This window comes from Scyliorhinus canicula, unplaced genomic scaffold (genome assembly GCF_902713615.1).
Source record: "Scyliorhinus canicula unplaced genomic scaffold, sScyCan1.1, whole genome shotgun sequence".
NCBI lineage: Eukaryota > Metazoa > Chordata > Chondrichthyes > Carcharhiniformes > Scyliorhinidae > Scyliorhinus > Scyliorhinus canicula.
Genome location: NW_024055440.1, coordinates 33,916 through 57,007, shown reverse-complemented (window position 1 = coordinate 57,007; position 23,092 = coordinate 33,916). Strand labels below are relative to the sequence as shown.

At 49.0% G+C, this 23,092-nt stretch overlaps 1 protein-coding gene across 2 annotated transcripts; it reads left to right on the top strand.

The window, feature by feature from the left end:
* Nucleotides 1-21,987, top strand: LOC119959414 (leucine-rich repeat and immunoglobulin-like domain-containing nogo receptor-interacting protein 1). 2 transcript variants are annotated; one of them, XM_038787699.1, is made up of 5 exons: nt 1-109; nt 913-2,305; nt 4,660-4,808; nt 17,715-17,935; nt 19,458-21,987. In XM_038787699.1, exons 4-5 carry the CDS (start codon nt 17,922-17,924, stop codon nt 21,388-21,390), a joined length of 1,947 nt encoding a protein of 648 aa, XP_038643627.1. In that variant the 5' UTR covers nt 1-109; nt 913-2,305; nt 4,660-4,808; nt 17,715-17,921; the 3' UTR covers nt 21,391-21,987. The 2 variants fall into 2 exon arrangements, with proteins under 2 accessions (XP_038643627.1, XP_038643628.1); XM_038787700.1 differs by lacking the exons at nt 1-109; nt 913-2,305; nt 4,660-4,808 and adding an exon at nt 14,331-14,983.
* Nucleotides 21,988-23,092: the final 1,105 nt, after the last annotated feature.

Below are 23,092 nucleotides of genomic sequence, written 5' to 3'. Positions count from 1 at the left end.
GCTGTCAATCACTCCTCGGGGGCATGGTGAGCTGGAGCATGCGCAGTATTGAGAGTAACTCCGGTTCAGGCGATCGTTTGGAAATTATCGGCCAATCAAATACTGCCGGGTAAGCCGGGAGTAAAGGATGTACCGGCGGGTGGGTCGGGCGGCTTCATAAACACACCGTGCAGGCCCCAAGCCCCGAATACGAACCTCGGATACGACATTTGACGGAGAAAATTGCTCGGGCTTTTATCCCAGACAGGCCCAGATTAAACGCCCACTGAGGCTTTGCTCCGCCTCCCATTCACTCTGATTGGCTGGAGGACCACCTGCTCTTGTTCGGTCCTCCAGCTGCTCCCCCTCTTCCTATTGGTCCGAAGCCGCCGTCAATCAGTCCCCGAACATTGTGAGCTGAGCAAACCCTTCACCATCATTGTCAGCTCCCTGGTTTGCAGCTGCGGAGCTTCTCCCTCCCTCCCGGGAACAGGCCCAGGTTAACCGGCACCATCCTGCTTCACACACTGGAGGGTGGTTCACATCAGAGGGTGGGATAATAAATAAGAGCTTACACTTTGCACTCAAATCAGTGAGGACTCTGATCTCTGGCAAGGAAGTTTCACAGACACCCGCTGGAGGGTCCAAACCCCCAATAAGACCCATTGGTTTTATTGTCAGTCTGCAGACAGGAGCTGGAGAACTGAACCCAGGCAGAGGAGAGGGAGGGAGAAAACTGGGAGTGAGGAAAGAAATGGTGCAGATGGTGAGATGGGTTTGGATTTCAGACCAGGGAGGAGGGTGTGTGGGACGGGGATTTACAGCTTTGGGGGAACAAGAGAGGAAAGAATGTTCCAGAGAAACTAGAATTGTCTCTTTCAGAATTTCTATCCTGGACTGACATTGATGACTTTTGTAAACTCCTTTTACTAGGGATCAGAAGTGGAGAATTTGCACACAACAAACTGAATCCAAGCTGAAGAGATAAAAGGACATTCGCACAATTGGAATCATGAAGCAACAATTGGACATTCAGCCCCGTGAGCCTGTTCCACCATTTAATAACATCACGGCTAATCTGATAGTGACATCAAATCTGCATCTCACCTAAACCTGATAACCTATCGATAACCATGGAGAAACCGTGGAAATGTGGGAATTGTGGGATGGGATTCAATTACCCGTCTGAATTGGAAACTCATCGACGTAGTCACACTGGGGAAAGGCCATTCATCTGCTCCGTGTGTGGGAAGGGATTCACTCAGTTATCACACCTCATCACACACCAGCATGTTCACAGTGGTGAGAGGCCTTTCACCTGTCTGGAATGTGGGAAGGGATTTAATACTTTATCAAACCTCCAGACTCACTATCAGGTCCACTCTGACCAGAGACCATTTAAATGTTCTGACTGTGAAAAGAACTTTAAAAGCAGAAATAATTTACTGTTACACCAACGCACTCACACTGGGGAAAGGCCATTCACCTGTTCCGTGTGTGGGAAAGGATTCACTCAGTCATCGAGCCTCCGGACACACCAACTTGTTCACACTGATCAGAGATCCTTTAATTGTTCTGAGTGTGAGAAGAGCTTTAAAAGTAAAAATTATTTATTGATACATCAACGCACTCACACTGAGGAGAGGCCGTTCACCTGCTCCGTGTGTGGGAAGAGATTCACTTGTGCATCGAACCTCCAGACACACCAATTGGTTCACACTGATCAGAGACCTTTTAATTGTTCTGAATGTGTGAAAACATTTAAAAGTAAAAGGGATCTTCTGAAACACCAACGCATTCACACTGGAGAGAGGCCATTCACCTGTTCCGATTGTGGGAAGGGATTCACCCGATTAGCCCACCTTCTGAGACACCATCGAGTTCACACTGGGGAGAGACCATTCTTCTGCTTTGTGTGTGGGCAGCAATTCATTGATTCATCCGACCTTCTGATACACCAGCGGGTTCACTCTGGACAGAGACCGTACACTTGCCCCGTGTGTGACAAGAAATTCACTCAGTCATCCCACCTGACTACACACCAACTTACTCATATTGATCAGAGACCTTTCAAATGCTCTGATTGCGAGAAGGGATTTAAAAGTAAATGGAATCTGCTGAAACACCAGCGAGTTCACAGTGGGGAGAGGCCACACACCTGCTCTGTGTGTGGGAGGGGATTCGCTCAGTCAAACAACCTGCTGCGACACCAGCAAGTTCACAGGCGACAACAGGTGATGGATTCTGCTGTTATTGTTGCTGTCAATCACATCCAGGATTGAATGATGTCTCGATGCCGTTTCCAGTGGGGCTTCACAGTTTTCTGGTATATATGAATGATTATGAAATTTGCAGTTGACACAACAATTGTACGTATGGTTGACATTGAGGGAGAAAGCCGTGGACAGCAGGAAGATATCAGTGGACTGGTCACATGGACAGAACAATTACAAATGGAATTCAATTTTTTTTTTTAATTTTAGAGTATCCAATTTTTTCCCAATTCAGGGGAAATTTAGCTCTACCCTACACATCTTTTAACTTGGGGTGAGACCCACGCAGACGTGGGGAGAATGTGCAAACTCCACATGGACAGTGACCCAGGGCCAGCATCAAACCTGGGACCTCAGCGCCATGAGACAGCAGTGCTAACCACTGTGCCAACCTGCCACCCCAGAATTCAATTTAATAATCTTTATTATTGTCATAAGTAGGCTTACATTAACACTGCAATTAAGTGACTGTGAAAATCCCCCAGTCGCCACATTCCAGCGCTTGTTCAGGTACACAGATGGAGAGTTCAGAATGTCCATTCACCTGCTCCGTGTGTGGGAAAGGGAGGAAACCGGAGCACCCGGAGGAAACCCAGACAGCTGCGGAGAGAATGTGTAGACTCCGCACAGACCAGTGACCAAAGCTGGGAATCGAACCTGGGGCCCTGGCGCTGTGAACAGTGTTAACCGCTGTGCTGCAAACAGTGAGAGATAATGAATTTCACAGTGAAAACGAGACAAGGGAATGAACTATAAATAGAATGATACTGAGAACATAGAGCAACAGAGAGGCATTGGAGTCCCTATCCACAGGTAGCTGGATAGATTGATCAGGCAGCCAAGAATCCTTTCTTGGATGAGGCCTGGAATATAAGAGTAAGGAGGTTATGCGAGAAGCGTTCTGGTCACTGCATTAATGAACTATAAGTCATGATTCATTAATTAGTATAAACCTGAACCAATTTGATCATTTATATAATTGCAGTTAGTATTCTGTTGATCAAATCGAGAGGGTAAAGTTGAAGCTGAATGACAAGTGATTGTAGCAGTGAAAAAGTCTGAATTCTTCAGTAAGTTAAAATCCGAGCTGTTTAGGAAATACGAATGGAGAAAATCATTTCAGTTAATTCCTGATTAAAAATAACGTGACTTCAGGCAAATGAAACGAGCTGATTGGTGAGTGGCTGATGAATCTTTATTTATTTTAACCTCCACTTTATTGTTGCGTCAGTCAGTTAATAATGGAATAAATAAAGGCAATGACAGGGCATCCCAGTCCTGTGGCAATGACAGGGCATCCCAGTCCTGTGGCAATGACAGGCCATCCCAGTCCTGTCGCAATGACAGGGAATCCCAGTCCTGTGGCAATGACAGGGCATCCCAGTCCTGAGGCAATGACGGGCCATCCCAGTCCTGTGGCAATGACAGGCCATCCCAGTCCCTTGGCAATGACAGGCCATCCCAGTCCTGTGGCAATGACAGGCCATCCCAGTCCTGTGGCAATGACAGGGCATCCCAGTCCTGTGGCAATGACAGGGCCATCCCAGTCCTGTGGCAATGACAGGCCATCCCAGTCCCTGTGGCAATGACAGGCCATCCCAGTCCTGTGGCAAGTGACAGGGCCATCCCAGTCCTGTGGCAGTGACAGGGCATCCCAGTCCTGTGGCAATGACAGGGCATCCCAGTCCTGTGGCAATGACAGGGCCATCCCAGTCCTGTGGCAATGACAGGGCATCCCAGTCCTGTGGCAATGACAGGGCCATCCCAGTCCTGTGGCAATGACAGGGCCATCCCAGTCCTGTGGCAATGACAGGGCATCCCAGTCCTGAGGAGAGCACATCCTGGTCACTGCATTCATCAATTATAAAGTGAGACGATTCATTAATTATCACAAAACTGAAATAATCTGATCATCGTTCAGAGAATTACAGTTCGTGGTCCATTAATCAAATCGAGGAGATAAAGGTGAAGTTGGCATTGTAAGAGTGAAGATATCTGAATTTTTCAATCAATTAATCATTTGAGAGGTTTAGATATTTACAATTAACAAAAACGGGTGGCATGGTGGCACACTGGTTAGCACTGCTGCCTGAAGGCACTGAGGACCTCGTTTCGATCCCGGCCCCGGATCACTGTCCGTGTGGAGTTTGCACATTCTCCCCGTGTCTGCGTGTGTCTTACGCCCACAAGTGAAAGATGTGCAGGGTCGGTGAATTGGTCATGCTAAATTGTTCCTTAATTGTAAAAAAAAAAGAATTTTTACTTTGAATTTATTTTAAAAAAACAATTATCAAAAACATTTCCGTTAATTCCGGATAAAAGGTGACTTCAGCTCAATGGAAGAAACTGATTGGTGAGAAGCTGATGAATCTTTATTTATTTTAATCTTAAGTTTATTTTGCTCAAGTCAACTAATCAAATAACTAAAGACCTGGCCGAGGATTCCAGTCCTGCTCCACGTGGGAAAACCAGGATACTTCTCATGTCCAGAACAATCACAAGTGCAGGAAGTGACATCAGCTGGAGCAGCAGGAAGCAAAGGGCAGTGGTGGAGAGGTATGTTTGTGATTGGTGGAGTATTTCCAGTGGGATTCTAGATTTCCCAGGACATGATTCCATGCTTCTTGAGTTCTATATCAATGCTTTAGACTTTAACATGGGGACAGGATTAAGTAATTTGCGGTCTTTTTGACAGTGAGAAAGAAAGCTGCAGACTTTTATTATTCATTTATGGGATGTGGGCTTCACTGGTTGGGCCAGCATTTATTGCCCATCCCTAGATGCCCTTCAGAACGTGGCAGGGAGTTTTCTTCTTGAACCACTGCAGTCCTTCATGTGTAGGTACACCCACTGTGCTGTTAGGGAGAGAGTTCAAGGATTTTCTCCCAGCGACAGCGAAGAAACGGTGATATATTTCCCAGTCAGGGTCGTGAGTGACTTGGAGGGGAGTCTCCAGGTGGTGGGGTTCCCAGTGATCTGCTGCTCTTGGCCTTCTAGATGGTAATGGTCATGGGTTTGGAAGTTACTGACTAAAGAACATTGGTGAGTTACTGCAGTGCACCTTGTAGGTGGTACACACGGCTGCCACTGTTCGTCAATGATGGATGGTTTGAATGTTTGTGGAAGAGGGAGCAATCAAGCGGGCTGATTTGGTTGGATGGTGTTAAGCTTCTTGAGTGTTGTTGGAGCTGTACTCCAGGCAGGTGAAGAGTATTCCATTACACTCCTGACTTGTGCCTTTTAGATGGTTGACAGGCTTTGAGGGGTCAGGAGATGAGTTACTCACTGTAGGATTCCTAACCTTTAACCTGCCCTGGTAGCCGCAGTATTAATATGGCTAGTCCAGTTCAGTTTCTGATCAATGGCAGCCCCCCACCCGTCTCCCAGCCCAGGATTGTTGATAGCGGGGGATTCAGCGATGGTAATGTCATTAAATGATGGATAGATCCTCTCTTGTAGGAGATAAAGAACAAGAACAAAGAAAATTACAGCACAGGAACAGGCCCTTCGGCCCTCCCAGCCTGCGCTGATCCAGATCCTTTATCTAAACCTGTTGCCTATTTTCCAAGGATTTACTTCCCTCTGTTCCCCGCCCGCCATTGCCTGACACTTGTGTGGCACGAATGTAACTTGCCACTTATCAGCCCAAGTCTGGATATTGTCCCGGTCTTGCTGCAGTTAGACATGGACTGCTTCATTATCTGAGGGTTGGCGAATGGTGCTGAACATTGTGCAGTCATCCACAAACGTCCCCACTTCTGACCTTACGCTGAAGGCAGGTCATTGATGAAGCAGCTGAAGATGGTTGGGCTTGGGACACTACCTTGAGGAACTCCTGCAGTGATGTCCTGTAGCTGAAATGGTTGGCCTCCAACCACCACAACCATCTTCCTTTGTGCCAGGTACGACTCCAACCAGCGGAGAGTGTTCCCCCTGATTCCCATTGAGTCCAGATTAGCTGGGGCTCCTTGATGCCATACTCGGTCAAGTACTGCCTTGATGTCCAGGGCATACACTCTCACCTCACCTCTGGCATTCAGCGCTTTTGTCCATGTTTGAACCAAGGCTGTAATGACTGCAGGAAGACATCAATAGACTGATCAGCTGGCCAGAAAAGTAGCAAATTGAGGTCAATCCAGAGAAGCACGGGGTAATAAATACATATGGGGAGGACAAACACGGCAAAGGGAAAGAATATGAATGGTTTGATAGTGAGGTGTAGAGGGACAGAGGGGTGTTAGAGTGCATGTCCACAGATCCCTGAAGGTGACCGGAGAGGTAGATGTGGTGATTGTAAAGGCAGAGAGGATACTTTGTTATTCACGGGTCATAGAGCACTAGAACAGGGAATATTCCCAGCAATTTCTATTGGAGGAAAGACCTGAAACCCCTCTCGCCACAGATGCTGCCAGAGCTGCTGAGTATTTCCAGCATTTTCTGTTTTTATTATAAGATCAGGGAGGTTATACTGGAGCTGTCCAAAACACTAGTTAAACCACACCTGTGTTAGTGAGTACAGTTCTGGTCACCACATTACAGGAAGGATGTGTTCTTACCAGATAGGATGCAGAGGAGATTGACCAGGATGCCGACACAAATGGAGAATTTTAACAATGAGGAAAGATTGGAGAGGCCGAGGTGGTTTTCTGTGGAACAGAGAACGCTGAGGAGAGATTAACTGAGGTGTTTAACATTCTGAGGGACCTGGATAGAATGCATAAGAAGGATCTATTTCATTAACAGATCAATAACCAAGGGGTTTAGATTTAAAGTAATTAGCAGAGGATTGGGAGTGGAAGGGGGATAATGGATCTCTGTGTCTATTCGGAACCCTGGATATGCGTTGTCCCTTCTCAGCTCCCAAATAACAGAGGTCAAGTCTGTGCTTCTTGGCAAAGGCCAGTTGAACTTTATTTGTCAGCTGTGCAACTGGGAAACTTGTTTTTAATACAAAATTTAGAATCAACAACTAGCCCTGCAGCAAGCTAGTCAGATTAATTGTCTTTCGCGAATACAGAAGTTGAATTTTCATTCAAATCATAATACGCCAGATAAAATAACTGGGTAATTGCGATTAGCAAAGCGAGCAGGAAAGGTTTCAGAAATATAGATGGAGTGAGCAAGAAGAGAGACAGAACAGAGCAACAGAAGCAATTTTCCATTCCGGTAAGTAATTGTAATCTCAAAGTCTAGCCTTCTTTTTACTGCTGATTGGCTTTAACTAATTTATAATTTATCAGTTCGACCAAAGTGTCTGTCCATCAATTTAAGAGATATAGGTATTTGAATATGTTGGTGGAATTTTCCCATTCCATTACTTGCCAATTTTCCAAATTATCGACACCTGCATCTCAACATTAATTAGAAAATACATAGCCTTCAGGGCATTATGACCTCTCACTGTCTATTACCATGGCAATAGGACTGCCCGTGCTGGAAAAGCAGCAGCAGACAATGGGGTCTTTTAGCTAGTTGGTGTCACTGACCTTGCTTGTCTCAGGCAATTTGCAAATGTTAAAATCTCGGTTGAATGAAAGAAAATTAAAGTGTATGATCTGGATTAACCCTTAACGGGTTTCCAGCTATTGTTGCACTCACATTATGCTTAATGAGTTCTCATTTAAGCCTTTTATCTTTATCATCTATAGCTAACTAGAGCCAATTTCTATCAGTCTCCCCTTTTGATTCTTCTAAAGAATAATAAGATGAATCAAAATAACAAATATAAATTAAGGAAGAAATGCAACAGGATAGAAGTAAGCGCAGAGAGGAACTCATTCACTTTGTCTTTCATGGTTCACTTGTTTGAGAACAGCCTTCAGCACTGGAGCGGGCAAAGCTTTGCAAGTGTTACAAGCATTCTAGAGGTATTTTATTCAAAAAAGTGATTATATAGTACAAGAACAATTCAGTAATAATGGAAGCTGATTATATAATTGCAGTAATAATTTGGTAACAATGCAATAATAACAGTTCAATAGTAGGAGCCTTCTTCAATGTCATGGGCTGGTGGTGCAGTTGGACCACTATGACCCACTTTGATTGTTGGGGCATTATGGGTAGCCATACATTGGCCAATGCATTTGATTGGCAAGATCACTACGTAAATGGCAAGCCCAAAAATGAAAAATAAGAGAAATCCCTGAATGATGGAAATTCCTGTGCCGCCCACCCATCCAGAGAGCCATCCCCAGAGTGGTGTCAGAGGGTTGGTAATGTTTCCTAACGTCTTCTGGAATATGTGCTGACAAGCTTTTGATTTCTTCTGAATTATCTGGGATGTAGGGGAAATACTCTGCACCAATCACGGCACAGGTACCACCTTTTTCGGCCAGCAAATAGTCAAGTGCCATCCGATTCTGTAAAGCCACAGTTTGAATGGCCAGCATCTGGGCTGAAATGCTACTTAGGGCTCAGGCAGTGTCATTGGCTGTTTTCTCTCAGGCTGCGGCCAATTTAATATATTCTCTGGTCAGTACGATGATGCCATAGGCAGGGATGAGAGCAGAAAAGAATTTCTCAGCCCTGTGATCTCACGTTTAGATCTCTTGATGATGGTGGGTGAATATTTCTCAAACTGTGGAATGAGTGTCCATGTTTTGGGTCTGTGTTTATAGCATGGGAAAGGGAAAGGGAATGACGGATGAAGGGGACAATGAATCGTAAATAGAATGCTCCTCTCCAGCTCACTGGGAGCTAAGGGTATGCATTATTACTGCAGATGTAATAGGTGCCATTATACGTAGAATATTGGGCAACCACTTGTTGGGACCAACGTTCTGTAAAATTTGTCCCATCGGTGTGATTAGGTAGCCCTTTAAAGTCAATGGGATTCTCTTCATGTCCCTGGACCACAACCTTTCTTGTGTCATGAGTGCACATTTTACTGGCACTCACATCCAAATAATATTCACATTTACTGTATCCCGCATTCCATGCTCTATGATTATAGCTGATTAAACATATGGTCCCAGTATGATTATGACCAGTTGGGAAGGTTACTTGGGGTGGTTTCTGTTTCTGATTATAGACATGTTGAAACCATCCCTTGAGTGTTTAATGGGCAGCCTGCAGATCGCCATCTCTTAACCTCATGGTTTATCATTTCTTTGGTTCTGGTGTCTCCACATTGGGGAAGGGTATAGTCGTGATTTTGGAAAATGTGCCTTTCTGCCATTTGGGATAAAGTAAAAGGAACAGGCTGTAGTGGGATACCTGCTTGGGAATTGGTAGGGATAGAAGAACACACCCAGCACTTAGAGAGGTTAAAGTCTCTGCCATAGGTATAGGACATGTAAAGGAACGTGTTAACATTGAACTCCTGGGTAAGGTCTGCTGGGCCAAACATGGAACTGAAATCAATATTACGGCAAACATTTTTACAGATTCTGATTTTGGAACGCGCGCTTCACATGTGACGCGTGAATCCATGATTTCTTTCCTTGGAGTTTCACGACTGACTGTGTTGTGAGTAATATCTGGTAGGGACCTTCCCACTTAGCTGCTAACGGTTCGCGCTGAATTTTTTTTACGTAAACGGATTTGACCGGCACCAAGACGTGCCCTGGCCCCACCCCCACCCCCCTCCCTCAGGAGGATCGCCCCACGCCGCCGACACCTGACAGCATTTGTTAAGTTTTGACAATAATTGAGTAAAGCATCACTCATCAGATGACAATCTGCCTTTCTTAAGTCAATAGTTCCTGGCAGGGACATGGGTCTGCCAGTCATGACCTCAAATGGGCTTAGGCCTGTGGTTCTGGTTGGGGTTGCTCTGAAACTGCACAAAACTAGTGGCAAGGCTTGAATCCAATTCCTGCCTTGGTTGTATTTGGACAATCGTTCTTTTAAAATCTGGTCCATGTGTTCCACTTGTCTTGATATTTCTGCATGACAAGGGCATTGTAGATTCCAATCGATGTTCAGTAACCTGTACACCTCCTGGCAAACAGCACCTGTAAAGTGGGTTCCATTGTCTCGGTTAATGATAGGTGGTACTCCCCATCTGGGAATATCGTCTTTGTGTAGGACTTTGGCTGTATGGGTGGCTGTAGCCCTCCTGATTGGAGCAGCCTCTCCCCATTTCGAGAGGTTATCCACTATTACAAGGATGTCAGTGTATCTTTGACATGTAGGAAGGGTGATGTAATCGACCTGTTTGTTCTGGAATGGTCCTGCAGGGGCAGGAGCTTTTAGCTGAGGCATTGATGTCATAGGTCCTAAGTTGTTCTTTTGACAGGTTGCACAGTGGTTCGTTACCAATGGTGTATGTTTTTTGAATCCCGTGCCACACCAACTTTTCTGGAATCGAGCCATCATCTTTCCTGGGGCTAAATGTCCCCATGAATGGATCTGTTGGGCCAGAAATGGCATCAGTGCCTGTGGTGCAACTGGTTTATCCGTCTGAACTTGTCTCCAAATATCATCATCATACCACTGGATACCCGAGTCTAACCATGATCATTTCTTTTCTTGTGCAGTGTCATGTTGCATTTCACGTAGATCTTGTAATAAATCGGTCACTCCCAATTTGTAGATGTGTCTTGGTTCTGCTGAAGAATCCCACTGGGAGGAAGCTTCCTTTGCTACTCGGTCTGCAAGGGCATTTCCTTGTGCTTCTATAGAGTTGTCTTCAGTATGGGCCTTACACTTTAGAATGGATACTTCCTTTGGCAAAGCTATGGCTTCTCAGAGGTCATCATTTCAGTGGTGGGAGTCTAGAACTCGCTGTCTGATAGGGTCATAGAAGCAGAAATCCGGATCACTTTAAAATAAATGTCTTGGAGATCCAATTGAAGGACTGGGACATACAGGACAATCGACTGAGATCTGCAAAATGGGATTAAGCTGAATAGCTCCACTTCAGCTAGCACTCACACGATGGGCCAAATGGCCTCTCTCTGTACCAGAACTTTGCGGTTTTTACTCTGAGAGTTGGAGTTTGTTTCTGATGATAATACCCTCTAAGGGACTGGAGTTTAACATTCTAGGATATTGGTGAAATAAATCAGCTGCTTTAAACACGATGTAGATTCTTGTCTTTCCCGCCTGAGTGTTTAACATCACCTGGCTGGAGTTCAAAAAGGACAATCTCACTTTCATAGAATCAGAGAATTTACAGTGCAGAAGGAGGGTATTCGGCTCATCGAGTCTGGACCAGCCCAAGGAAAGAGCATCCTACTTAAGCCCACGCCTCCACCCTATCCCCGTAACCCCACCTAACCTTTTTGAACACAAAGGGCAATTTAGCATAGTCAATCCACCTAACCTGCACATCTTTGGAGTGTGGGAAGAAACCGGAGCACCCGGAGGAAACCCACGCAGACACGGGGAGAACTTGCAGACTCCGCACAGACAGTGACCCAAGCAGGGAATCGAATGTGGGTCCCTGGTGCTGTGAAGCAACAGTGCTACTGTGCTACCGTGCTGCCCTTGCATCCAAGCTCCCGGATTGTCTGTCTTCTCTCTGGGTAAGATTCTGTTTGTCTCTGTATTCACCGCTGTGACAGGGCGGAGACCTGATGGAAGGGATTCAGACATGAAAGTTCTGGGGGAAATGGGCAAGGATTTGGGAGGTGACAACATGTTGAAATAGTTTGGAGAGGAGAGGGAGGTTGAAGATGAGGCAGTAATTTGTAAGGATGGCAGAGTCATGGGTTTGTTTTATTGAGGAGGGGGTGATGATGGCAGATTTGAAGGACAGACGGACAGTACCTGAAGAGAGAGAAATGTTGACAATATCCATGGACATAGGGTAGTTGGCTGATCAGTAGCTCAGTGGGAATAGGGTCGATGGAGCAGGAGCTGGGTCTCATGGACAAGATGAGCTCTGAGAGGGCATGAGGGGAGATGGGAGATAAAGTAGAGAAAGATGTGGGTTCAGGGCTCGGGAAAGGATGAAATTTAGAGACAGTTTGGTCCGGTGGGCTCGTGGAAGGGAGGGAAGCAGCAGAGGCAGCTGATCGGATTTACTCAATCTCAGTCACAAAGAAGCTCCACACGCTCCTCACACCTTGTTGGAGGTGAGGATGGAAAAGACAGGGGAGAGCGAGAGTACTTCAAAAGGAACTAACTTGTGTCAGAGATATTAAAAAGTTTCAGCACACTGCGTATTTAACACAAATCTAATTTATTTGACTTTTAGCCAGAATATTAGCCCCTGTAAATGGGCTGGAGTTTGTTATCAGCAGAAAGAGACCCAAACGAACATGGTTCAGTCCTGAATGTGAGGAACATGAAAATTAATTCAGTGTGGTTACTGGTGGCCCCGTTGGTGCTGCTGCAGGTTGGATGACTGAGTGAATCCCTTCCCACACTCTGAGCAGGTGAATGGTTTCTCCCCAGTGTGAATTCGCTGGTGCCTCTGCAGGTCATATGATCGTGTGAATCGCTTCCCACACTGGGAGCAGGTGAATGGCCTCTCCCCAGTGTGAATTCGCTGGTGCTTCTGCAGGTTGGATGAATGAGTGAATCCCTTTCCACACTCTGAGCAGGTGAATGGTCTCTCATCAGTGTGAACTCGCTGGTGACTCAGCAGGTTGGATGACTGAGTGAATCCCTTCCCACACTTGATGCAGGCGAATGGCCTCTCCACTGTATGAATTCGCTGATGTACGATGAGCTGAGATGATCGTCTGAACCCAGTCCCGCAGTGAGAGCACCTATATGGTCTCTCGTCAGTGTGAACACGTTGATGGTACATCAGATTCCTAGAATGTTTATAGCAATTCCCGCAGTCTAGACATTGAAACGGTCTCTCATCAGTGTGAACTCGCTGGTGCGCCGACAGAGTGGATGACTGAGTGAATCCCTTCCCACACTTGGAGCAGGTGAATGGCCTTTCCCCAGTGTGAACTCGCTGGTGACTCAGCAGGGAGGATGAATCACTGAATTCCTTCCCGCACTTGGAACAGGTGAATGGTCTCTCCCCAGTGTGAACTCGCTGGTGCTTCTGAAGGTTGGATGACAGAGTGAATCCCTTCCCACACTCTGAACAAGCGAATGGCCTCTCCCCAGTGTGAACTCGCTGGTGACTCAGCAGATGGGATGACCGAGTGAATCCCTTCCCACACTTGGAGCAGGTGAATGGTCTCTCCCCAGTGTGAACTCGCTCATGTCTTAGCAGGTGGGATGACCGAGTGAATCCCTTCCCACATTCAGAGCAGGTGAATGGTCTCTCCCCAGTGTGAACCTGCTGGTGTGCGGACAAAGTGGATGACTGAGTGAATCCCTTCCCACACTGAGAGCAGGTGAACGGCCTCTCCCCAGTGTGAACTCGCTGGTGCCTCAGCAGGTTGGATGTATCACTGAATCCCTTCCCACACATGGAGCAGGTGAATGGTCTCTGCCCAGTGTGAATTCGCTGGTGTGTGGACAGAGTGGATGACTGAGTGAATCTCTTTCCACACTTGGAGCAGGTGAATGGTCTCTCCCCAGTGTGACTGCGTCGATGAGTTTCCAGCTGGGATGGGGAAGTGAATCCCTTCCCACAGTCCGCACATTTCCACAGTTTCTCCTCAGTGTGACTGCATTTCTGTCTCATGGGGCCCGATGACGTGTACGGTTTCTCCCCACTGTGAACGATGCTTTTTCCTTCCATGTTCAAAATCCAATGATATTCAGGATATGATAAATTGAGGGCTCTGTCAGATCCTGATGTGATGCTTGGTTCGAGTTTCTGGACTTTGAAGCCTCCCCTTCGAACACCCTGTGAAACTGATTTAAAACAGAAAATAGGGAGTGAGAGAGAACCCACAAAATCACAAAGGCAGGTTGTGAAATTGAGCTGAATGAATCTGGTCATTCGTGGGGCCGGCACTGGGAAAAAGTGACCATGAAAACTGCTGGATTGTCATAAACACCCAACTGGCCTCTTTGGGAGAAGTGAGAAAGAGGTGAAGAGGGATTTTGTATATTTACAAGACATATTAAAGAGAATAGATGGAAAGTAAATTTGATCGAGCTTCATAAACAGTAATATTGATTTTGAAACAGGGAAGCCAGGCTTCCGGTGGCACAGTGATTAGCTCGCTACCAGACGGATGAGCCCAGCTGAGCAGCTGTTACTCCTTCGGACTCGATAGATCCAGAATCGAACAGCGGCCACTGTTTCTCTGACCTAAGCCGGGTGCCCGAAGTTAAGTACAGGTTGTCTTAGTCAATAGGTGTAGTTAACTAGTAGTGTTTATGTTGCATGACTAATAGTTTGTAAATAAAGTAGCCGTGACCTTGAACTAACTAACTGGTGTTTGGCTCTTTGATCGATAGCCGATTGAACCTTGTGGTGGTATCATTTGATACCTAGCGACTCGAAGCACTAGAATATAGATAACATAGAAAGGGCAAACTCTCTGATTGCCATAATTGGAACAGAGCCACAGAAAGGAGTAAAAAAGTAAAAGAAGAAAAGGCAACAAATTGATTGGTTGACTGGCCTCCTTCTGTACTGAAGGAATTCTATGGTTCTAAGACTCCATTTGTCAACAAAATATTCGTCAATAATTTGGTTTTCTGCAATTTTGATTAGTCGCCTCAGATTGAATCAAGGCATCAGAAACAGGAAGTGGAGTCGGTTATTCAGCCCATGTTCTAACCATGAGAGGATATTTTGAAGCCAAAGAGATATTCTGAAGCATCAACACCAGGATGTGTAAAGAAATGAGACAGGAGCCTACGTCTTTGCTGCATCATCAACAGTTCAAGAGTCAAGCATTGCTTCCTGAGATTGGAAGGTAACTCACGTAGTTCCCACATTCCAAATCGGAGTCAGGGAACGACAGGCCCCTCAATCACAGGGAAGATGCTTGAAGGATCCAAACTGATTCAGTTTCTGATTACTGGGGTAGAGAAGGAGCCATTAAAGATTCTCGAATGGCTTCTCAAAAACAAGGTCATGTCTTAATAATAACAATAATCTTTATTGTCACAAGTAAGCTTACATTAACACTGCAATGAAGTTAGTGTGAAAAGCTCCTATTTGCCACATTCCGGCCCCTGTTCGGGACATGTGGGAGGAAACCGGAGCACCCAGAGGAAACCAACACAGACACGGGAAGAACGTGCAGACTCCAACAGTGACCCAAGCCAGGAATCGAACCTGGGACCCTGACCCTGGACATTCTGAATTCTCCTGAACAGGCGGCAGAATGTGGCGATTAGGGGCTTTTCACAGTAACGTCATTGCTGTGCTAATGTAAGCCTACTTGTGGCAATAAGGATTACTATTATAAATAAATCAAATTAAAACCTGGGTGAGGGTCACATTCAGGGGAAGTTATTAAAATGGAACCACATACAGATAAACTATATCAGTATTTACTGACATTTCCATTTGAATCACTGTTCCTGGTACCTGACACCTCTTAACTTGATCCATCACATCAACACTTGGACTAACTGACTGGGCTGAGGTCTGTCTTGGATAAAAACCTGAGGATAACTTGTCATCACAGAATGCTAGAAATTTACAGCACAGAGGCCATTCAGCCCATTGTGTCTGTGTTGGCTGAAAACGGTTTATCCAGCCCACTTTCCGCCTCTTGGTCTGTAGCCCTGCGGGTCACAGAAACTCCACATCAGGGTGTCATTAAATGTGATGAGGGTTTCTGTCTCTACCACCCTTTCAGACAGAGTTCCAGATCCCCACCACCCCCCTGGGTGAAGAAAATCCTCAATTCCCCCCTAATCCTTCCAACAGATACTTAAATCTCTGGCCCTAGGTTAATGACCAGCATGTTAATGAAATAGGTCCTTCTGCCTTCTGATCCACTATATCTGGGACCCACATGATTTTATACACCTCAATTAAATGTCCACTCAGCCTCCTCTGTTCCACAGAAAACAATCCCAGTCGATCCAATCTTTCCTCTTGTTAAAATTTCCCAATCCTGAAAGCATCCAGAAAAACCTCTTCCGTCCTCTCTGCAGGAAGAATGTGATTGTACTGGAAAGTGGTGACCAGAACTGTACTCCGTACTCTAGCTGTGATATAACTCGTGATTTTAGTTCTGTCTACTCAGTTTAGCTACTCTGTGTGTGGCAAATCATTAACCAGTGGCTCTGTGTGCAGGAAATCATTAACAAGTTACTCTGTGTGTGGCAAAGCATTAACCAGTGGCTGTGTGTGCAGCAAATCATTAACCAGTGGCTCTGTGTGCGGCAAATCATTAACCAGTGGCTCTGTGTGCAGCAAATCATTAACCAGTGGCTCTGTGTGCAGGAAATCATTAACAAGTTACTCTGTGTGTGGCAAAGCATTAACCAGTGGCTGTGTGTGCAGCAAATCATTAACCAGTGGCTGTGTGTGGCAAATCATTAACCAGTGGCTCTGTGTGCAGGAAATCATTAACAAGTTACTCTGTGTGTGGCAAAGCATTAACCAGTGGCTCTGTGTGTGGCACATCATTAACCAGTGGCTCTGTGTGCAGCAAATCATTAACCAGTGGCTCTGTGTGCAGCAAATCATTAACCAGTGGCTCTGTGTGCAGCAAATCATTAACCAGTGGCTCTGTGTGTGGCACATCATTAACCAGTGGCTCTGTGTGCAGCAAATCATTAACCAGTGGCTCTGTGTGTGGCACATCATTAACCAGTGGCTCTGTGTGCAGCAAATCATTAACCAGTGGCTGTGTGTGCAGCAAATCATTAACCAGTGGCTGTGTGTGCAGGAATTCATTAACCAGTGGCTCTGTGTGCAGGAAATCAGTAACCAGTGGCTCGGAGTGCGGGAATTCATTAAACAGTGAACTTTGTGTTAATTTTCGGAAAACCACTTTTACTTTGAATTATTTTTCCATGGAAGTGGATGATCAGCCATGATCATATTAGAGAACAGAGCATGCTCAATGGGCTGGATGGCCTGCTCCTTTCCTATGTACCTGTCCTGGGAGTGTTTGATGGTGACAGTGTAGAGTGAGCTTTACTCTGTACCTAACACTGGGCTGTACCTGTCCTGGGAGTATTTGATGGGGATAGTGTAGAGGGAGCTTTACTTTGTATCCAACCTCGTGCTGTACCTGTCCTGGGAATGTTTAATGGGGACAGTGTAGAAGGAGCTTTACTCTGTATCTAACCCCGTGCTGTACCTGTCCTGGGAGTGTTTGATGGGGACAGTGTAGAAGGAGCTTTACTCTGTATCTAACCCCGTGCTGTACCTGTCCTGGGAGTGTTTGATGGGGATACTGTAGAGGGAGCTTTACTCTGTATCTAACCCTGTGCTGTACCGGTCCTGGGAGTGTTTGATGGTGACAGTGTCGAGTGAGCTTTACTCTGTATCTAACCCTGTGCTATACCTGTCCTGGGAGTGTTTGATAGGGAGAGTGTAGAGGGAGGGAGCTTTACTCCCTGTCTAGCACGTTGCTCTGTGTAGATGAATGTGGGTCACACTCCAGCTTTTCACACTTTGAGCCGGTGTTTTCTCTTTCTGCCCCGGTGTTTATCCATGTCAAATGTTTAAATATTCAGGAGGAACAATGTTTATGATGAAACCCGATCAAGCCCCTCGTCCGGAGCCTCAGCCACAGGCTCCAGCTGGTGTGTAACCTGTAACCAGATCCCAGCAGGATTAAAACAAGCTGACAAGCGGCAGTAGCTCCTTGTACAGCGAAAGCTGCTCCCGGACCGTCAGCAGATACAGGACCGAAGAAGACCCTCAAACTCTTCGTCATAAATATGAAGCTTATGAGGTAATCACGATTTTCAGTCAAATATATTCAACCCCTCCCATCTCTCTCTGTACCCCGAAGCCCGCCCTTGCATAGAAATTTGGGAAGGACACAAAGGTGTTTGTGGGAGCGAGGTGAAGCCACAAGAGGGGATGACGATGTGGGGGGAGGGGGGGGGGGGGGGATGTTGTGGAGGGTAGTGGAGAGGGTCCGATAGGGAAGGTGGACAAGGCTGTGCCATGGGGACGGGGTGGGGATTCTGGAGAGGATCCAGTCGGGGACGGGGGGTTCTAGAGGCCCCGGGGAAGTTACTGAAGAGTGGGGGAGATCCCCCCCTCAGTGATGGGGTCTGGGGGAAGAGAGTCAAACCGCAGAATCCCTACAGAGCAGAGGGAGGCCATTCAGCCTATCGGTTCTGCACTGACCCTGTGAAAGAGCACCTGAATCTAGGCCCACTCTCCTATCCCCGTAAACCCACCCATCCTGCACATCTCTGGAGAGGGGGGTGGGGGAAGAGAACCTGGGATGGAGAGACTGTAGAATACGTGGCCCAAAGGAGAGGGGCTGGTGGTGTTCGGGACACCGGGGATCCTGTGTGTGAGGGGGACCCTGTGGGTGTCTGGGGAAAGGGGTTCCTGTGCGCGCGGGCATTTGTGTTTGGGGGGAGGTGGGGCGTCCTGTTTCTGGGTGTGTGGGGCGGGGGGGTCCTGTGCTGTCGTGTGTGGGGGGGAAGAAGAGAGGGGTCCTGTGCTGTTGTGTGGTGTGGGTGTGTGTGTGTGTGTGTGTGTGTGTGGGGAGGGGAGGGGTCCTGTGCTGTCGTATGTGTGTGTGTGGGTGTGTGGTGTGTGGGGGGGGGGGGGGGGGAGTTCCTGTGCTGTCGCGTGTGTGTGTGTGTGTGTGTGGGGAGGGTCCTGTGCTGTCGTGTGTGTGTGTGGGGGGGGGGCCCTGTGCTGTTGTGTGTGGGAGGGTCCTGTGCTGTTGTGTGTGTGTGTGTGTGGGGAGGGTCCTGTGCTGTCGTGTGTGTGTGTGTGTGTGGGAGGATCTTGTGCTGCTGCGTGTGTGTGGGGTGGGGTGTGTTGAGCGGGCGCCTGGGGGAGGGTCGCGTGTGTGTGTGTGTGCTGGGTGAGTGGGGGGGGGGGTGGGGGGGGGAAAGAGAGAGGTGTCCTGTGTATGTGTGTGGTGTCCTGTGTGTGGGTGTGTGTCTGCGGGGAGGTGTCCTATGTGTGGGGGGAAGGTGTTCTGTGGGTGGGGGTGTCCTGTGTATGGGGAGATGTGTCTGGTGGAGGTGTGCTGTGTGTGTGTGTTTGTAGGGGGGGGGGGGGTGTCCTGTGTGTGGGTGTGTGTCTGGGGGTGGTGTCCTGTGTGTCTGGGGGCAGTGTCCTGTGTGTGGGAGAGGTGCCCTGTGTGTGGGTGTATGTGTGGGTGTGTGTCTGGGGGTGGTGTCCTGTGTGTGGGAGAGGTGCCCTGTGTGTGGGTGTATGTGTGGGTGTGTGTCTGGGGGTCCAGCTCCCCTCACTGACCCCCTGTTGTGTTTGTTTTGCAGGCCGGGGGGCAGGACACTGTTGCCGGCGGTGTGGCCTCCTCTCCTCCCCCTGCTCCTCCTCCTGGGCCCGGGGCTCGGCTGCCCCTCCGACTGCCTCTGCTGGAGCCCCAACCGGACGGTGAGCTGCTCGTCCCGGGGGCTGGATGCACTGCCGCGGGGGATCCCGGCTGGCACACGGGTGCTGGACCTGAGCGGCAACCGGCTGGAGCGGCTGGACTGGGGCCCGGCGCGAGGCCTGAGCCATCGGCTGGAGGAGCTGGAATTGGGCCATAACCGGCTGCGGGAGCTGGAAGCCGGCGCCCTGGGCGGCCTGGAGCGGCTATGGCGCCTGGGCCTAGGCCACAACCTCCTGCGCTACCTTCAGCCCGGAGCCCTCCGCGGCCTGGCCGCCCTCCGCAGCCTGGAGCTGGCCGGCAACCCGCTGCTGCTGCTCAGCGATCACACCTTCCGCGGCCTGGCCGCCCTGCGCACCCTCAGCCTGGGCTCCCCCGAGCTGGCCTGGGCCGGCCCGCGGGCCTGGGCCGGCCTCAGCGGCCTCAACCAACTCACCGTCCGCGGCGCCGCCCTGGCCTGGCCGCCCGGGCCTGTCCTCTCCCCCCTCCTCAACCTGACCGCCCTCCGCCTGCTGGCCTTTCCCAAGGGCACCGCCCTGCCCGGCCGCCCCTTCCAGGGCCTCTCCCGTCTCCGCCTGCTGGAAATCGACTCCTGGGCCTCGCTGGCCCAACTAGGCCCAGATTGCCTCCTGGGCCTCAATTTGGTCTGGCTCTCAGTCACCCGCTGCAACCTCAGCGACGTTCCCTATGCCAGCCTGAGGACTCAGGCCTACCTGCGCTTCCTCAACCTCTCCCACAATCCCATCACTGCCATCCGCGGAGCGCTGCTGCAGCATGTGACCCGCCTGGAGGAGCTGCGATTGGTGGGCGGCCGCCTGCGCGTCATCCATGACGCCGCCTTCCGGGGCCTTATCTACTTCCGGCTGCTGGACGTCACGGCCAATCAGCTGGCCAGCCTGCCGGCCAACGCCTTCCGCTCGCTGGCCTCCCTCCAGAGCCTGGGCCTCGGCCTCAACCCGCTGGCCTGCGACTGCCGCCTGCTCTGGATCGTCCGCCGGCGCCATCGCCTCCGCTTCCTGGGCTCCCAGCCGCCCGCCTGTGCCTCCCCGCCGCCCCTCCGCGGCCGCCGCCTGCCCGAGGCCGCCGGCTCCCTCCCTGCCAGCACCTTCAGCTGCCGCCGGCCCCGCATCCGCGACAAGAGGCCGCAGCGGCTGCAGGCCCGAGAGGGCCAGACCGTCACCCTGCACTGCTCGGCTGACGGCCAGCCGCTGCCCCTCATCCTGTGGCTCAACCCACGGCGCCAGCGGCTTGGCCACCCCGAGGCTGGGATGGGCCTCCCCGGGGGCCTGGGTCTAATAGCCGAGGACCAGGGCCTGAAACCCGAGGACCGCGGCCTCCTCCCCGGGCGTCCGGACCCCAGCCTGCCCCCCGCGCCCCCGCTCCTTTCTGGCCCAGCTGTGGGCCGCAGCCGCCTCCTGCCGAACGGCAGCCTGCAGATCACCTCGGTCCGTCGCATGGACTCCGGCACCTACCGCTGTGTGGCCCGCAACGCCGGCGGCAACGCCACGGCCTCAGCCTCGCTACAGGTGCGGCCGCTCTCGCTTCAGGAGCTGGGACTGGCTGGGCGCTCCGACTCCCGGGCCAAGGCCGGCCTGCGGCCCGGATACCCCTTCGACACCCACACGCTGCTGGTGGCCACCACCATGGGCTTCACCTCCTTCTTCACCGTGGTGTCGCTCTGCTTCACTTTACTCTTCATCTGGAGCCGGGTCAGCGGGCCCATCAAACACAACATTCATGTCGACTTCGTGCCGCACGCTGGCGGGGGTGGTGGAGGCAGCAGCGGGGATGACGCTAAATACAACATGAAGATGGTCTGAGGGCTGACGTCACTGTTCCTGAGACGTCACTGCGACCCCATCTATGCCTCAATTGCTAAAGGACAAGTGCCTAATATGCCTTTTTCACCATCCTATTAACCTGCCCTTCCACCTTTAGAGATCTATGGACAAACAGGCCAAGGTCCCTTTGTTCCTCAGACGTCACAGTGTCAGGCCGTTCACTGAATGCTTCCTTTTCAAATTACTCCTTCCAAAGTACGTCACCTCACATTTTTCAGGGTCAAATTCCATCTGCCCCGTTTCTGCCCATTTGATCATCCTGTCTATATCTTCCTGTAACCCAAGACACTCAACCTCACTGTTAGTCACCAGGCCAAGCTGTGTGTCATCCACAAAGGTAATGATTCTACCCCACACATAGTCATCTATGGCGTTTATATAAATGGCAAACAACAGGGGACCCAGCGCAGATCCCTGTGGTATCCCACTGGACACTGGCTTCCAGACACTAAAGCAGCCGTCTGTCATCACCCTGTCTCCTACAGCTAAGCCAATTTTGAATCCACCTTATCATGTTACTCTGTATCACATGTATGTGTCTTCTTTATAAAGTCTCCCATGTGGGATCTTGTCAAAGGCTTTGCTGAAATCTATGTAAACTACATCACTACCATCATCAACACACCTGGTGTCAATCAATCAATCAAAATGTGTGAGGCATGACCTCCCGCTGAGCCATGCTGACTATTTCTGATCAAACCTTGCCTCTCCAAGTGGAGATAGATTCTCTCCTTCAGAATTTTCTCCGATAGTTTCCACTACCACTGACGTGAGACTCACTGGTTTGCAGTTCCCTGGCTTATCTCGACAATCTTCCTTAAATAGTGGGATCATATTAGCTGCTCTCCAGGCCTCTTGCACCTTCCTCATCGCCAAAGAGGAATTAAAAAATTGGGTCAGGGCCCCTGCAATCCCACAGCATCCTGGGACACAATTCATCCAGACCTGGAGATTTGGCCACTTTTAAGCCTGCCAACACTTCCAATGCCTTGGCACTCCCTCTGTCAATTCACTCAAGAACCTTTCAGTCTCTCTCCCTGAGTTCCATATCTACCTCCTCATTCTCTTGGCTGGAGACAGATGTGAAATATTTGTTCATCACCCAAACCAACATCCTCTGAAGTTTCTCTCCATTTAAATAATAAGTTGCCTTTTTATTCCTCTGACCAAAATGACTCACACTTATGCATGTTAAATTCCATCTTATCAAATGTATTCTGGAAGTCCAAATACATCTACAGGACCCCATTATCCATTTGGCTTGTTACATCTTCCAAGAACTCCAAGTGAGTCAAACACGATCCACCCTTCACAAAACCACGCTGACTGATAGATTGCGGTTTGACTTTCCAAATGTCCAGTTACTACTTCCTCAATAATGGATTCCAACAGTCTCCCAACAACAGGTTTTAAACTAACTAGTTTCCTACTTTCTGCCTTTTTGAACAGGAGGGGTTACATTAGACTTTTCCACTAATGCATTGACATTGTCACTGGGTCAGTGTCTCCCCCCCTGGTCTCCCCCCAACACTGACCTCTCACACTGACACCTCACAATGGGCAATAATTGACAGCCACAATGAAATGAAATGAAAATTGCTTATTGTCACGAGTAGGCTTCAATGAAGTTAGAGGAGATATTAGATTTTAAGGATAATCTTAATAGAGGAAAGTGAGTGAG